The sequence below is a fragment of the Phoxinus phoxinus genome (assembly GCF_949152265.1).
Source record: "Phoxinus phoxinus genome assembly, chromosome: 22".
NCBI classification, from domain to species: Eukaryota; Metazoa; Chordata; class Actinopteri; order Cypriniformes; family Leuciscidae; genus Phoxinus; species Phoxinus phoxinus.
The window spans coordinates 28,279,256-28,296,483 of record NC_136897.1 but is presented as its reverse complement, the minus strand read 5'-3'; the positions used below and the strand labels follow the sequence as shown (position 1 = coordinate 28,296,483).

General features: G+C 37.1%; 1 protein-coding gene across 2 annotated transcripts in view; it reads right to left on the bottom strand.

The window, feature by feature from the left end:
- Positions 1-17,228, bottom strand: part of eml6 (EMAP like 6) — an 82,751-nt gene that overhangs the window by 35,734 nt on the left and 29,789 nt on the right. For both annotated transcript variants that reach the window (XM_079597841.1, XM_079597840.1), the window contains 12 exons: positions 15,807-15,942; positions 13,234-13,435; positions 11,149-11,286; positions 10,816-11,072; positions 9,286-9,495; positions 4,798-4,965; positions 4,173-4,279; positions 3,923-4,023; positions 2,809-2,995; positions 2,415-2,520; positions 756-849; positions 570-670 (listed from right to left, as the gene is read on the bottom strand). In XM_079597841.1, the coding sequence (XP_079453967.1) occupies positions 570-670; positions 756-849; positions 2,415-2,520; positions 2,809-2,995; positions 3,923-4,023; positions 4,173-4,279; positions 4,798-4,965; positions 9,286-9,495; positions 10,816-11,072; positions 11,149-11,286; positions 13,234-13,435; positions 15,807-15,942 (1,807 nt within the window). The remainder of the gene's footprint in view (positions 1-569; positions 671-755; positions 850-2,414; positions 2,521-2,808; positions 2,996-3,922; positions 4,024-4,172; positions 4,280-4,797; positions 4,966-9,285; positions 9,496-10,815; positions 11,073-11,148; positions 11,287-13,233; positions 13,436-15,806; positions 15,943-17,228) is intronic.

Below are 17,228 nucleotides of genomic sequence, written 5' to 3'. Positions count from 1 at the left end.
ATGAAACAATCTTTGTCAAATAATATTTCCATATGTTGTTTTAGTCTGAACCATTATTTTTACAATTTTCATACAATTTATGAAGTAGACATCCTATTCAGAAGTAGTGTTGGAAGTTTGGCAGATTTTTAAACGAACTCGACCTCTAAGAAACACAGAAGATCACGTATGTGCATTATAGCTCGCTGCACATCACTAATGCTGAATCTATTATTATTCTCTTTATATTTAAAACATTTTCAGAGCTTTTTTTCTAAAAGAATTGAACGGATGCTATCTTTTGAACTCTTGGCATGAAAACAAACTGAGGTTTCTACCATTCTTTCATGATTTTTCATGTTCATCACTATTTCAAAATAAAGGTCTGAACTCGCCTCAGGAGTATGAACATATTCTTGTTGCAAATTGATAAATTACGGCTCCTCTGTCATTTATTTTAAAAATCAGTCACCAAATATGTAAACTAGAGATTGTAAGCTTTCAAATGATATATTGTCAAGATTATAGGTTTAGTATAGGATATTACTGGTTTAAATATGTAATGGCTGTGGTTAAAGGAACGGCTTTACCTGTATGCAGCCAGAACTTGATGTGTTTCATTCCCACCGTGAGCAGTTTGTCCATGCGGAACGGGTTTCCTTTCACCACAAAGATCTTATCTTTATGTCCTCTACGGCAGAGAGAGAGACAGATGTCCTTCGTCACCACATATGAGCATCAAGCTGAGTTCTGTACCATTAAATGTGTCTTTTTACCTGGATTTGGCCAGTTTTTCGCCTTTTTTCCAGTCCCAGATGACTATGGAGTGATCTTCATCGATTCCCACAGACACTAAACTCTTTCCATCCGCTACATGGGAAAGATTTTTGGTTACACTTTATGTTAGTGTCATTGTTACAGTGTAATTATATATGTAAGTACTGAGTAATATTAAGCAACTACATGTACTTACTATAGGGTTAGGATTTGGTTGAGGGTTAGTTGCATGTAATTATGCATAATTTACTGTTATTACTATGGTAAGTACATGTAATCTATGTAACAAGGACTGTAAAATAAAGTGTTACCAGATTTTTCAAAAAAGAAACGTATAAATGCACATTGAAAACGCATAAAATCATCAAAAGTGACAAAAAAAGACATTTTTAATTCCATTTCAAATAAATGCTTTCTGTTCATCAAAGAATCATGAAAAATGTATGATGGTTTCCACAACATATATCAAATATCAAGCAGCATAAGCTATTTTCAACATTGATAATAATAAGAACCACTACAAATAATTGAGCACAAAATCATCATAGTATTAGAATGGATCATGTGACACTGAAGACTGGATTTTGCATAAAAGGAAATTCTGGGAACATTAATGGAGATGCATTGGATTACTTTGCTTAAAATAAGAACATTTTGTCAATGCTTCAATGCAATGACAAAAAAAAAAAACTTAGTAGGATTAGTTATCAGCAACTTTTGCTGATAGTTTCCTCACCCCGATGTCATCAAGATGTCCATGTCTTTCTTTCTTCAGTGGAAAAGAAATGAAGGTTTTTGATGAACACATTTCTCCATATAATGGACGTCAATGGGCCCCAAACGGGTCAAGGTCCAGATGACAGTGTCAGCGCCGCTTCAACGGGCTTTAAACGACACCAGACGATGAATACGGCTCTTATCTAGCGAAACCATCGGCATTTCAAACATAAATAAGTTTAAGTTTTATAAGCACAAGCGCTCGCCTTGCTCTGTTCTGTGATGCGCGTTCGTGACGTCACGTGATACGCAGTTACGCTGTAAAGGTCACGCTTGACGAGTCAGTGTTTACAGATGTGCGGAAGGAGGACCATACACACATATTCAAATGTCTGTGTGTCAGTTTATCGGTTAAATGCCCATCTCGCGTGTGTATCCTGGTGTTGTAAAAAGCCTAAAAGAAAATTTTCGTCAGGACAGAAATGTTTTACTTTTCACAGAAGCGTGACCTTTACAGCGTAACTGCGTATCACGTGACGTCACGAACGCGCATCACAGAACAGAGCAAGGCGAGCGCTTGTGCTTATAAAACTTAAACTTGTTTATTTATGTTTGAAATGACGATGGTTTCGCTAGATCAGACCCGTATTCATCGTCTGGTGTCGTTTAAAGCCCGTTGAAGCGGCGCTGACACTGTCATCTGGACCTTGACCCGTTTGGGGCCCATTGACGTCCATTATATGGAGAAATGTGTTCATCAAAAACCTTCATTTCTTTTCCACTGAAGAAAGAAAGACATGGACATCTTGGATGACATCGGGGTGAGGAAACTATCAGCAAAAGTTTTTTTTAAAGTGAAATAATCCTTTAAGTTGTGAAATATCTGCCAATTTAACATAAATTTGAAGTCAAATATTAAAAACTGTGAATGTATAACTGACCTGTGAACTCCAGAGCACAAACCCCTCGCGCATGCTGACCCTTCAGTAGAGATAAACACTTGAGCGTCTGGATGTCCCACACATGGATGGCCGGATCTCGCCCCACCTGACACACACACACACACACACACACACACACACACACACACACACACACACACACACACACACACACACACACACACACACACACACACACACACACACACACACACATTTAACATGTGCACGCTCTGCCTGTATGCTTTACAGAGAAATACACACTGCATAAAATGATCAACTGAGTGCAATATGAATTAAAGCTGTGATCCTGATCAAATCCAATAATGCAAAGCATATTCATATGATCAGAATCAGATTTTTTGAAATGCGTGTTGTTTTGGCCGTGTCTCACCTGTCCGCTGGCCGCGTAATCCTTCAGCGGGTGCACAGTGAGGCTCAGGATATCGTCGTCGTGCCCGAGGTAAAAGCGCTGTGTGTGTTGCTGTCTGTTGTACACCACAGCTACAGCCGCCACATGATACGCCACATCTCCCGCCTGAGTGTAAAACAGATTATTCCTGCAGTCGCAGCCCCGGTACCTGAGACACACACACACACACACACAGAGAGAGAGAGAGAGACACACGTCACATGACCACTGGAGAAACTATACACATGCTGATAAACATTTGAAAAAAAAGAAGTTTTTTTTATATATTCATCCGAAAGTTAACAAATTTTCACATATTAATATGTTTAACATTTAGCATTAACAAGCTAACATTTCTAACATATCTAATTTGACATTAAAATTGATTCATTCTGTAAATATAAAATGTTATACACTATAAAATAATTAATTCATATAAATATGTTATATTTAATATAAATATGTTATATATGATTATTTTAATTATATATATATATATATATTTCTAAATTATGATTTATACATGTATGCATGTATGATTTAAACATTTTTATTATATGTATATATAAATGATAAATTGGAAAATACAATATATATTAAAATATACAAATAATATGAGTATAAATTATATATGTATAATATATACAACGGATAAAAATATAAATCTGTAATGTATAAATATATATATACAGTATATGTAAAAAAATTTTTTATTATTTGTATTTTTATAAGTAATTATATTTATAAATTAGGTATTTTTCATTTTAAAAATGATTTTATTTTTTATCATTTTTTTATATTTTAACACACACACACACACACACACACACACACGCACACACGCACACACACAGACAGACGCACACACACAGACAGACGCACACACACACACGCAGACAAAACATACATATATTCAAAATTCTAATATATAAATAATATGAGTATATATTATATTGTATTTTTTTTTTTATAAGCATAACAAAAAAAATCAATGTATAAAAATATAAATCATAAATCATATAAACAGTTTTTGATACGGTAAGTGGGTGAAAGACGTGGACACTGTTCATATCAAACACATCTGCAGTGACCGTACCCGTGGACGAACTGCAGGCGCAAGCCCTCGTCCGGAGCCTTCTGCCTCTTCAGAGATCCGGCCAGCTTCTTCTTCAGCTGAGGAAGATCTTCCTTATACACCTGAGGGGATCCGGGACCACAGTCACAGGGGTACACTCGCAACACATCCAGAGGAAGCATGAAGGGCAACAGCCAATCAGCTGTGAAAATAATGAGGAGGAGGATTAAAGCAGCGGAGCATGTGTGTTACATAACCCGCTCGCTCTTGCCTGGCGCTCGTAGTTCATCTGGGCTTCTTGCTCGATGTCGGAGTCCAGCTCGGGAACGTCGGAGAGGTCGGAGTCGGACTCGCCGCTGTTGGAGTCGGCGTAACCCTCTGTGAACGGACAACACGGTCAAAACGGTGTCGGAACTCCAAATTATAAGAAGAAATCGTTAGAAAGTGACATTTTTTAAACATACTTCAAAAATCTTGCATCACGGCACATGGTTAAAGAATATTTAAATCTATAAATGAAAGTATATATATATTTTTTTTTTCCTTCACTTTTTATTTATTTTTTCTCTTTTTTTTCATTTACATTATATATTTTATATCATTATATGGCTGTATATTATTATTGTATCATGTTTGTTGAGATGTGAACATTCATATTAGGTGCAGCAATATATATATATACAGAATATTATTTTTCTCTGTATTATTCTTGATATTTTATCACTTGTCTCAGATAATGTTCCTTTTGTTTTGTGAAAAATGTAAATAAAAAGTAAAAAAAAAAAAAAAAAAAAAATCTTGCATCACAGAATCTCTGTTCACAATTACTGTCTTAACTCTTACTAAACCACATAAAGTGTTACGCTCATTTCTATTCAGTTTAAGGATTCAGTCACCTTGCAGAAGCGGCTCCAGAACACCGTTCATGACTCCTTCCGGCAGAAACCTCCACTGGAACACGGAGTGATCCGCTCCGCCCGTGCTCAGGACCCACTGCAGGTCATGTGACCAGCGCACATTGGTCACATGGGCCGAGTGGCCGATGTATTTCTTGAATTTGGCAGCTGAAAGAATCAGAGTTGTTAGCGCACACACTGGTTTATCAGACGCTTGGATCACAACGGGAGAAGTCTGGATAGCTAAAGTAAAGCCGGTGCACACTGCGTGATTTTGGCGAATCCTCTAGGCTAAAATCTGAAGTCTTTGATCGTTAGTTTGACATGTTCACCGACAGCCGATTAATTACCGTTGCGATCAAATTTAGATTTTGTGACTTCTCCTAAAACGGCCGTTTTTCAAGACAAGCCGTGACCAAAATCACATGTGTCCGTTTTTAATGCGTCATGACTGTCGTACAGTCTAACATTCATGACAACTGAGATCTTACAGTGTGACATTAAAGCGGTGGTTGATTATGGTTTGACTTTTCTAACTGTAGTTAGTGTGTAATGTTGTGTTTTCTAGCTGTAGTTAGTGTGTAATGTTGTGTTTTCTAACTGTAGTTAGTGTGTAATGTTGTGTTTTCTAACTGTAGTTAGTGTGTAATATTGTGTTTTCTAACTGTAGTTAGTGTGTAATGTTGTGTTTTCTAACTGTAGTTAGTGTGTAGTGTTGTGTTTTCTAACTGTAGTTAGTGTGTAGTGTTGTGTTTTCTAACTGTAGTTAGTGTGTAATGTTGTGTTTTCTAACTGTAGTTAGTGTGTAATGTTGTGTTTTCTAACTGTAGTTAGTGTGTAATGTTGTGTTGTCTAACTGTAGTTAGTGTGTAATGTTGTGTTTTCTAACTGTAGTTAGTGTGTAATATTGTGTTTTCTAACTGTAGTTAGTGTGTAATGTTGTGTTTTCTAACTGTAGTTAGTGTGTAATGTTGTGTTTTCTAACTGTAGTTAGTGTGTAATGTTGTGTTGTCTAACTGTAGTTAGTGTGTAATGTTGTGTTTTCTAGCTGTAGTTAGTGTGTAATGTTGTGTTTTCTAGCTGTAGTTAGTGTGTAGTGTTGTGTTTTCTAACTGTAGTTAGTGTGTAATGTTGTGTTGTCTAACTGTAGTTAGTGTGTAGTGTTGTGTTTTCTAACTGTAGTTAGTGTGTAATGTTGTGTTTTCTAACTGTAGTTAGTGTGTAATGTTGTGTTTTCTAACTGTAGTTAGTGTGTAATGTTGTGTTTTCTAGCTGTAGTTAGTGTGTAATGTTGTGTTGTCTAACTGTAGTTAGTGTGTGATGTTGTGTTTTCTAACTGTAGTTAGTGTGTGATGTTGTGTTGTCTAACTGTAGTTAGTGTGTAATGTTGTGTTTTCTAACTGTAGTGAGTGTGTAATGTTGTGTTTTCTAACTGTAGTTAGTGTGTAATGTTGTGTTTTCTAGCTGTAGTTAGTGTGTAATGTTGTGTTTTCTAACTGTAGTTAGTGTGTGATGTTGTGTTTTCTAACTGTAGTTAGTGTGTAATGTTGTGTTGTCTAACTGTAGTTAGTGTGTAATGTTGTGTTTTCTAACTGTAGTGAGTGTGTAATGTTGTGTTTTCTAGCTGTAGTTAGTGTGTAATGTTGTGTTTTCTAACTGTAGTTAGTGTGTAATGTTGTGTTTTCTAACTGTAGTTAGTGTGTAATGTTGTGTTGTCTAACTGTAGTTAGTGTGTAATGTTGTGTTTTCTAACTGTAGTGAGTGTGTAATGTTGTGTTTTCTAGCTGTAGTTAGTGTGTAATGTTGTGTTTTCTAGCTGTAGTGAGTGTGTAATGTTGTGTTTTCTAACTGTAGTTAGTGTGTAATGTTGTGTTGTCTAACTGTAGTTAGTGTGTAGTGTTGTGTTTTCTAGCTGTAGTTAGTGTGTAATGTTGTGTTTTCTAACTGTAGTTAGTGTGTAATGTTGTGTTGTCTAACTGTAGTGAGTGTGTAATGTTGTGTTGTCTAACTGTAGTGAGTGTGTAATGTTGTGTTTTCTAGCTGTAGTTAGTGTGTAATGTTGTGTTTTCTAGCTGTAGTGAGTGTGTAATGTTGTGTTGTCTAACTGTAGTGAGTGTGTAGTGTTGTGTTGTCTAACTGTAGTTAGTGTGTAATGTTGTGTTTTCTAACTGTAGTTAGTGTGTAATGTTGTGTTGTCTAACTGTAGTGAGTGTGTAATGTTGTGTTGTCTAACTGTAGTGAGTGTGTAGTGTTGTGTTGTCTAACTGTAGTTAGTGTGTAGTGTTGTGTTTTCTAACTGTAGTTAGTGTGTAATGTTGTGTTTTCTAACTGTAGTTAGTGTGTAATGTTGTGTTTTCTAACTGTAGTTAGTGTGTAATGTTGTGTTGTCTAACTGTAGTTAGTGTGTAATGTTGTGTTGTCTAACTGTAGTTAGTGTGTAATGTTGTGTTTTCTAACTGTAGTGAGTGTGTAATGTTGTGTTTTCTAACTGTAGTTAGTGTGTAATGTTGTGTTTTCTAACTGTAGTTAGTGTGTAATGTTGTTTTCTAACTGTAGTTAGTGTGTAATGTTGTGTTTTCTAACTGTAGTTAGTGTGTAATGTTGTGTTTTCTAACTGTAGTTAGTGTGTAGTGTTGTGTTTTCTAACTGTAGTTAGTGTGTAGTGTGTTTTCTAACTGTAGTTAGTGTGTAATGTCGTGTTTTCTAACTGTAGTTAGTGTGTAATGTCGTGTTTTCTAACTGTAGTTAGTGTGTAATGTCGTGTTTTCTAACTGTAGTTAGTGTGTAATGTTGTGTTTTCTAACTGTAGTTAGTGTGTAATGTTGTGTTTTCTAGCTGTAGTTAGTGTGTAATGTTGTGTTTTCTAACTGTAGTTAGTGTGTAATGTTGTGTTTTCTAACTGTAGTTAGTGTGTAATGTTGTGTTTTCTAACTGTAGTTAGTGTGTAATGTTGTGTTTTCTAACTGTAGTTAGTGTGTAATGTTGTGTTTTCTAACTGTAGTTAGTGTGTAATGTTGTGTTTTCTAACTGTAGTTAGTGTGTAATGTTGTGTTTTCTAACTGTAGTTAGTGTGTAATGTTGTGTTTTCTAACTGTAGTTAGTGTGTAATGTTGTGTTTTCTAACTGTAGTTAGTGTGTAGTGTTGTGTTTTCTAACTGTAGTTAGTGTGTAGTGTTGTTTTCTAACTGTAGTTAGTGTGTAGTGTTGTGTTTTCTAACTGTAGTTAGTGTGTAGTGTTGTGTTTTCTAACTGTAGTTAGTGTGTAGTGTGTTTTCTAACTGTAGTGAGTGTGTAATGTTGTGTTTTCTAACTGTAGTTAGTGTGTAGTGTTGTGTTTTCTAACTGTAGTTAGTGTGTAATGTTGTGTTTTCTAACTGTAGTTAGTGTGTAGTGTTGTGTTTTCTAACTGTAGTTAGTGTGTAGTGTTGTGTTTTCTAACTGTAGTTAGTGTGTAGTGTTGTGTTTTCTAACTGTAGTTAGTGTGTAGTGTTGTGTTTTCTAACTGTAGTTAGTGTGTAGTGTTGTGTTTTCTAACTGTAGTTAGTGTGTAGTGTGTTTTCTAACTGTAGTTAGTGTGTAGTGTGTTTTCTAACTGTAGTTAGTGTGTAATGTCGTGTTTTCTAACTGTAGTGAGTGTGTAATGTTGTGTTTTCTAACTGTAGTTAGTGTGTAATGTTGTGTTTTCTAACTGTAGTTAGTGTGTAATGTTGTGTTTTCTAACTGTAGTTAGTGTGTAATGTTGTGTTTGATCATAAACAACATCTGCAAAGTTACAACGCTCAAAGTTCAGAGCAAAGGGAGATATTTGCTTTTAAAGAAATCGCTTTTTAAGAACTACAACAAACGGCTGGTAGGAACTACACGACATCAGTGACATCACCAACCCTAGAATTTACATAAACCCCGCCCCCGGAACACAATTTATAGATTATCGAGACAGAATATGCTAATCAATGACTAGAAGATAACTACACATAATCTACATAAATTCATCAACTAATCATTCAGAAAAGTCCTGTTCTTCTACATGTGTCACTTCTTCTCGAGTCTCTCCATCTTTCTGACTCCGGTTTGAAGATAAAAGGCTAAAAGTTTTTGAATTTTTCAGTGCATGTGTGTGTGAGAGCTGTTGAAGCTCCGCCCCCTGTGCCGGAATCAGCAGCTCATTTGCATTTAAAGGGACAGACACAAACGGTGTGTTTTTGCTCACCCTCAAAAAGCGACAATTTTAACATGATATATAAAAATATCTGTGGGGTATTTTGAGCTGAAACTTCACACACACACTCTGGGGACATCAGAGACTTATTCTACATCTTGTGAAAAGGGCATTACACCCCCCCTTTAAAAACAACTGAGATCTTACAGTGTGACATCTAATAACAACAACAACATGACTTACAGCGATGATCATGTTCGTACAGTCTGGCAAGCAACAGTCGTAAAGGACGATAATAAACCGCACAGTGTGCACCGGCTTGAGCTGACCTTTCTTAAGACACGGGAATCTGAAGAGTTTGACGAGGCCGAAGTCGTCGCCCGTCACCAGAACGGCACTGCTGTAATTGGCGTCCACAGAATTGATGTCATTGACGTTGGAATATTTAGGCCAGATGCCGTTCACCTCCGGGCCGAGAACACAAGTCCACGTCATCCAGTGGATTCCTTTGGCTTCCTCCTTCGGCAGGAACTTACCGGCTAAACACACGGAACAATGAGTTATCTTCCATTATACTGTCGTCAAGTCTCCGGCATTTATACAGCGCTTTAACAATACAGACCGTTTCAAAGCAGCTTTACAGTGGTGATAGGAAATTAAGGTAACAGAGATTGTTTGGCTTTACAGCAGATCTAGAATAAAGTTATTGTCCAGATAAAGTTAGTTTTGATTGATTCACTTCCGTTACAAAGATATAAACTTTATAACACGACACTAACACCGTGTCCTAACCAGACTCCAGCGGCAAATTATTTGATTTTGATACGTCAAAATCCATCAAAACAAACAGCCAATCAGTCTCGCGGCGAGTGCACAGCCAATCAGAACAGCGTGTGGGCGGAGTCTCGCGGCGAGTGCACAGCCAATCAGAATAGTGTGTGGGCGGAGTCTCGCGGTGAGTGCACAGCCAATCAGACTAGCATGTGGGCGGAGTCTCACGGTGAGTGCACAGCCAATCAGAATAGCGTGTGGGCGGAGTCTCGTGGCAAGTGCACAGGAAATCAGAACAGCGTGTGGGCGGAGTCTCACGGCGAGTGCACAGCCAATCAGAACAGAGTGTGGGCGGAGTCTCGCTGAGAGTGCACAGCCAATCAGAACAGTGTGTGGGCAGAGTCTCGCGGCGAGTGCACAGCCAATCACAATAGCGTGTGGGCGGAGTCTCGTGTCGAGTGCACAGCCAATCAGAACAGTGTGTGGGCGGAGTCTCGTGGCGAGTGCACAGCCAATCAGAACAGTGTGTGGGCAGAGTCTCGCGGCGAATGTACAGCACCAGAGACTAATCTTGATGGCACTCGCAAGAAAAAGTACATAATCAAATTCCCAAATATTACTCCATTCAAACATTATTAAAATACATAGGCGACTGAGTTACTAAAGCAATCTTAGTCAAATAATACACTTGTTTGTTCACAGTTTGAATGTTCTTGTTTCCATTTGTTTAATTTCAAGATCTGAGGTGAATTCTCCAGTGTTGCTTTTACAGCTCAAAGCTGGAGCACTACATGATATTCAAAGTCACATGACACGCTTTTAACATTAAATAAAGCACATAAACAGCGCCTGAGATTATCAGTGCCACACTTTGTGTTTGTTGTTCCAGCGCTGGTTAGGACAAAAACTCTGAATAACACGGAAAAGACGCATTTTATCGCGCGTCGCGTGTAGTTAGGACACTGTGTTAGAATGATTTCTGAAGGATCATGTGACAGTGTCTAAGGTGTCTCTGTTAATTTCAAACCCTGTGTGTAACACTGAACACATGAAGCGTTGTGTTATAAATGGCGTGTCAAGAATCTTACTTGGCATCCTGTAGAAGAAACGTTCTCCCGCTCCATCGTTGCTCTGCAGGAATCGGCTGTCCACGGACCAGTCCAGGTGTGTTATGAAGCATGTGGACTTGTTGCACTCCCCCACTTTCTTATAGCGTTGGGCCACAGCGTAGATGTCCACAAAGCCGTCGTTGGAGCCCACGGCCAGGTAAGATCCGTCGGGAGAGAACTTGAGCTCGTGAATGACCTCCTTTCTGTCCTTGATGTGGACCACCTCCGTCATGTCCCTTAGACAGCAGCAGAAACCCTCAGCTTCTCATGTGCATCTGAAATTATGAAGTGTAGTGACGTAACTTCCGTTACCTGACCCGGAGAACAGTGAAAGAGCCGTCCTTCATGCCGAGAGCGAGCTGGGAGCCGTCGTTGTTGAAGGACACACTGCGAACGGCCTCTTCCATGTTGCAGCGAGCGATCAATGTGTGTTCGGATAAACTCCACAGTCTGACGGCACAAACAACCGGCTTGTTAGATGAACATTTATTTATTTATATTTTTGTTCTTTTTGCTATTTATGTATATGTATGTGTGTATGCATGTATGTATGTATGCATGTGTGTGTGTGTGTATGCATGTGTGTGTGTGTGTATGTATGTATGCATGCGTGTGTGGCGTGTGTATGCATATACGTATGCATGTGTGTGTGTGTCTGTCTGTCTGTATGTATGTATGCATGTGTGCATGCATGTGTGTGTGTGTGTGTCTGTCTGTCTGTATGTATGCATGTGTGTATGTTTGTATGCATGCGTGTATGCATGTGTGTGTGTGTCTGTCTGTCTGTATGTATGCATGTGTGTATGTATGCATGTGTGTGTGTGTCTGTCTGTATGTATGCATGTGTGTATGTATGTATGCATGTGTGTGTGTGTGTGTGTGTACGTATGCATGTGTGTATGTATGTATGCATGCGTGTATGCATGTGTGTGTGTGTCTGTCTGTCTGTATGTATGCATGTGTGTATGCATGTGTGTGTGTGTGTGTGTGTGTGTGTGTGTCTGTCTGTCTGTATGCATGTGTGTATGTATGTACGTATGCATGTGTGTATGTATGTATGCATGTATGCAGGTGTGTGTGTGTGTGTGTGTACGTATGCATGTGTGTATGTATGTATGCATGTGTGTATGTATGTATGCATGTGTGTGTGTGTGTGTGTGTCTGTCTGTCTGTATGCATGTGTGTATGTATGTACGTATGCATGTGTGTATGTTTGTATGCATGTGTGTGTGTGTGTGTGTGTGTATGTATGCATGTGTGTGTGTGTGTGTGTCTGTCTGTCTGTATGCATGTGTGTATGTATGTACGTATGCATGTGTGTATGTTTGTATGCATGTGTGTGTGTGTGTGTGTGTGTGTGTACGTATGCATGTGTGTATGTATGTATGCATGTACGTATGCATGTGTGTATGTATGCATGTATGTATGCATGTATGTACGTATGCATGTGTGTGTGTATGCATGTATGTATGCATGTATGTATGCATGTGTGTATGTATGCATGTATGTATGCATGTATGTATGCATGTGTGTATGTACGTATGCATGTGTGTGTGTATGCATGTATGTATGCATGTATGCATGTACGTATGCATGTGTGTATGTATGCGTGTGTGTCTCTGTGTGTGTACAGTATGTATGCATGTGTGTGTGTGTATGTATGCGTGTGTGTGTGTGTGTGTATATGTATGCATGTGTGTGTGTATGCGTGTGTGTCTCTGTGTGTGTACAGTATGTATGCATGTGTGTGTGTGTATGTATGCGTGTGTGTGTGTGTATGTATGCATGTGTGTGTGTGTATATGTATGCGTGTGTGTGTGTATGCATGCGTGCGTGCGTGTGTGTATATGTGCATGTGTGTACTGTGTATGTATGTATATATATTTTATTTTATTATATATATTTATATATATTATATTTTCTCTCAACAACCTCACCATTTCTCTTAGAATTTATTTGTATTCCTTTTTATTTTTTATCACATCTTTGATTATTACTATTGCTATATACATATATTGTATATACAGTATAATGAGAATTGTTCTACATATATATTAGGAAACTTATAATAGAGATATACACAACACAATTTTACACACACACTTCACATAATTACACGTACATCCTTTCTGTTTTATGTGGTTTGTATTGATGGTATCGTCTAACTGTATTCTGCTTTAATAAATAAATAAGTAAAAAAGGTTAAAAAAAGGTTAAAAAAAAGTAAATTATCAGAGAAATGGTGAAAGATGAAAATTAAAAGGGAAAACCAAAAACATCACATTTCTAGCCATCTTGCTCCATTTTACTGTGTGAACTGATGTGAAATCCACTAGAAGGATTGGACTATTATTAGGCACGGCTGGAGAATTAAGATCTCCTGAAGGACACACTGACCGCACGGACCGGTCGTCGCTGCCTGTGACGGCCAGAGGTTGCTTGGGATGCAGGTCGAGCGCCCACAGTTCCCCTTCTGAGTGACCCTGCATGATCAACAGCGGCTTATCTCGCTCGCGCACCATCACCTCGAAGATCTCACTGTCCTGAGTTCCTGCGAGGATCCGGTCCGCTCGCCAACACACACTGCGGATGGACAGACCTGGAGGAGAAGGACTGAGACTGAGATATCTGGTCAACAGATAATATGAGGTTTGGGATATGTAGCTTTAGTCGTGGTAGACGCCACATTTCATTTTTTAACAACATCTTCCCTAAATACGTCCGTGAGATATCGGTGTCCAGGCGTGTTATCCAGCTTTCAGGAGCATTCAGGGATCAGGACCAGCTCAGTGTGCAGAAACAAGCAGATAATAACCGAATAATGATTTGAAAACAAAACAACTTGACTATTTAATCTGGATCATCTTTGATATAGTGATTTTGGTGGGTTGTATTTGTAAAATAAACGACTTGAATTATATTAACAATATTCAGTTAAATAAATATTATTCATCTGTTTTAGGATTTTTTTTTAAGCACGATTTTTAAAAATGGATGACTTAAAATATATTAACGATATTAAATTATATAAATAATATTTATTTGTTTTGGGATTTTTAGAGTAATTTATAAAATACATGACTTGAACTATATTAATAATATTAAATTATATGAAATAATAATAATCTGCTTTAGGATTTTTTAAGCACGAGTTTTAAAAATGGATGACTTAAAATATATGAATGATATTCAAATATATAAATAATATTCATCTGTTTTGGGATTTTTTTTTGCGTCATTGGTCAAATAAATTACTTGAATTATATTAATGATATTAAATTATATAAATAATATTTATTTGTTTTGGGATTTATAGAGTCATTTATAAAATAAATATATTAATAATATTCAATTATGTAAGTAATATTAATCTGTTTTAGGATTTTTTTTGAGTGATTTAGAGTGACTTGAATTACATTAATAATATTCGATTATATAAATAATATTTGGGATTTTTAGTCTTTTTTTATAAATTACTTGAATTATATTAATTCAGTTATGTAAACATATCTATCCGTTTTAGGATTTTTAGAGTTATTTGTAAAAGAAATGACTTGAATTATATTAATATTATTCAATTATGTAAAAATATTTATCTGTTTTGGGATTTTCAATGTGTTTTTATCTGATGCATCAAATCAACTCTTTACTAAGTAGAAGAAATAACTAAAGAGAAAAATCCACACACAGATTTAAACCAGTAACAGCGAACCAGAAGGACAAACACACAGTTAAGACACCTTACAACTCAAATGATTTTTTTCATAGTGCAATTATTATAAGCAGAAAACACAAGCTTCACACTCAGAGGTGGTTTGCAGTGTTTTCAGCGGGGCAGAATATAATTGGCTCGTTAACCGAGTGTAAAAACCCACAAGAATCAAGCGATACGGCTGAAAAACTCAAAAACATGCCATGTCGAAAGTCTAAATTGGACAAGCCAGCAAAATGTCAAATAAACAAACTCAGTGTGGATCGTTTGCCTTCGATTCACACTTTTGGGAGAACTAGGTCTCGGTTATGTTCAGCTAAAACACACTCAATATTACATCCTCTAGTGAGAATATATACATATATCAAATAAATGTGGAGAGATGAGAATGTTTCAGTTCATATGGAGATCTCAGGCTGTGATATTACTGCCTGTTTTTCTCTCTGACTCTCAGCTAAACTTTATTGCTGTCTAGTATACACGCATATATATATATATATAAAGTAATGTTCTGTCCTGCAGGAAGCCTTCGGCGAGGTGTTAAATCTGCTGAGGTTTGGGTTCTAGACTGACCAGACCTGATGGTTTTGTTACCCCACCCAATTATCTGACAGTGTTCTGCTGGGAAAGCGGTGACGGCTTCATTACTACAAGACTTACATCCGCTGAACACACTGTCACTCGGGCCGTATAAGCGCAGGCGAGGTTTCCATGGCGACTGCATCCCTTATACACTGACTTTCTTTCCCATATGGAGTCAAATCAATCTCTTCCTGTTTAAAACCGTCTGCTTTATTGATCAGATATTGTACTCTAGATCACTGAACGCAATTTCCTTGAAAAATGGACAATCATGGAAGAAGCATTTGTGGTTTGTTGCTTTAAACTCCATGATCCACACAAACGGAATCACAGAATCCAGTCATAAAAATAGAATTTACTGAATATAAGGCGGAATGTCACGGAATTTGGCCAAATTTGAATTAGTAGATGAAAAGTAGCGTGAATGTGTGAATATTACACAACAACCCATCAAAATAAACCATAATATAATAATACCCTTTATGAAAACACAATTTTTTAAAGAATATTACACAGTTGCTAAACAGTAAAACTCTGTTGTGCAGCAATTTGTTTGCCAAAAATGAAAGAAAACTGTAAAAAAAAAAAATTGGAATTTTTTTAAATTCTGAAGTGAACTAATCCTTTAAACTACTTCAAAATCCATGATACGTTGGCTTTAAAGTGATGTTTTTACCTTTATAACCCTGTTCCGCCTCCCTGAGGTCGATCTTGGTGATGGGTTTGAAATCCACATCCCACAGCCGCACACATCCATCACGGCCACCAGTGGCGAAGCCTTCTTCACACGAGTGCATGCTGAAGATCCCAGCCTGAGCAACAACAAGAGTTTACAGACAGGTCTGAGCCGTCGACACATGTTCCTGATTACACTAATGATTTCACTAATGTTGCTGATTTCACTAATGTTCCAGATTTCACTAATATTTATGCTGATGCATTCACTAATGATGCTAATTTCACTAATGTTGCTAATTTCACTAATGTTGCAGGTTTCACTTGTTTATGTTGCTAATTTCACTAATGATTATGTTGCTGATTTCACTAATGTTGCTAATTTCACTAATGTTGCTGATTTCACTTGTTTATGTTGCTAATTTCACTAATGATTCATTTGCTGATTTCACTTATGTTCCAGATTTCACTTATATTTATGCTGATGCATTCACTAATGTTGCTGATTTCCCTTGTTTATGTTGCTAATTTCACTAATGTTCCCGATTTCACATGTTCCAGATTTCACTAATGTTGCTGATTTCACTTATGTTTATGTTGCTGAATTCACTAATGTTGCTGAATTCACTAATGTTGCTGAATTTACGAATGTTTATGCTGCTGAATTCACTAATGTTGCTGAATTCACTAATGTTTATGCTGCTGAATTCACTAATGTTGCTGAATTCACTAATGTTTATGCTGCTGAATTCACTAATGTTGCTGAATTCACTAATGTTTATGCTGCTGAATTCACTAATGTTTATGCTGCTGAATTCACTAATGTTGCTGAATTCACTAATGTTTATGCTGCTGAATTCACTAATGTTGCTGATTTCACTAATGTTTATGCTGCTGAATTTACGAATGTTTATGCTGCTGAATTTACGAATGTTTATGCTGCTGAATTTACGAATGTTTATGCTGCTGAATTTACGAATGTTTATGCTGCTGAATTCGCTAATGTTTATGCTGCTGAATTCGCTAATGTTTATGCTGCTGAATTCGCTAATGTTTATGCTGCTGAATTCGCTAATGTTTATGCTGCTGAATTCACTAATGTTGCTGATTTCACTAATGTTGCTGATTTCACTAATGTTTATGCTGCTGATTTCACTAATGTTTATGCTGCTGAATTCACTAATGTTGCTGATTTCACTAATGTTTATGCTGCTGATTTCACTAATGTTTATGCTGCTGAATTCACTAATGTTTATGCTGCTGATTTCACTAATGTTGCTGATTTCACTAATGTTTATGCTGCTGAATTCGCTAATGTTTATGCTGCTGAATTCGCTAATGTTTATGCTGCTGAATTCGCTAATGTTTATGCTGCTGAATTCGCTAATGTTTATGCTGCTGAATTCACTAATGTTGCTGATTT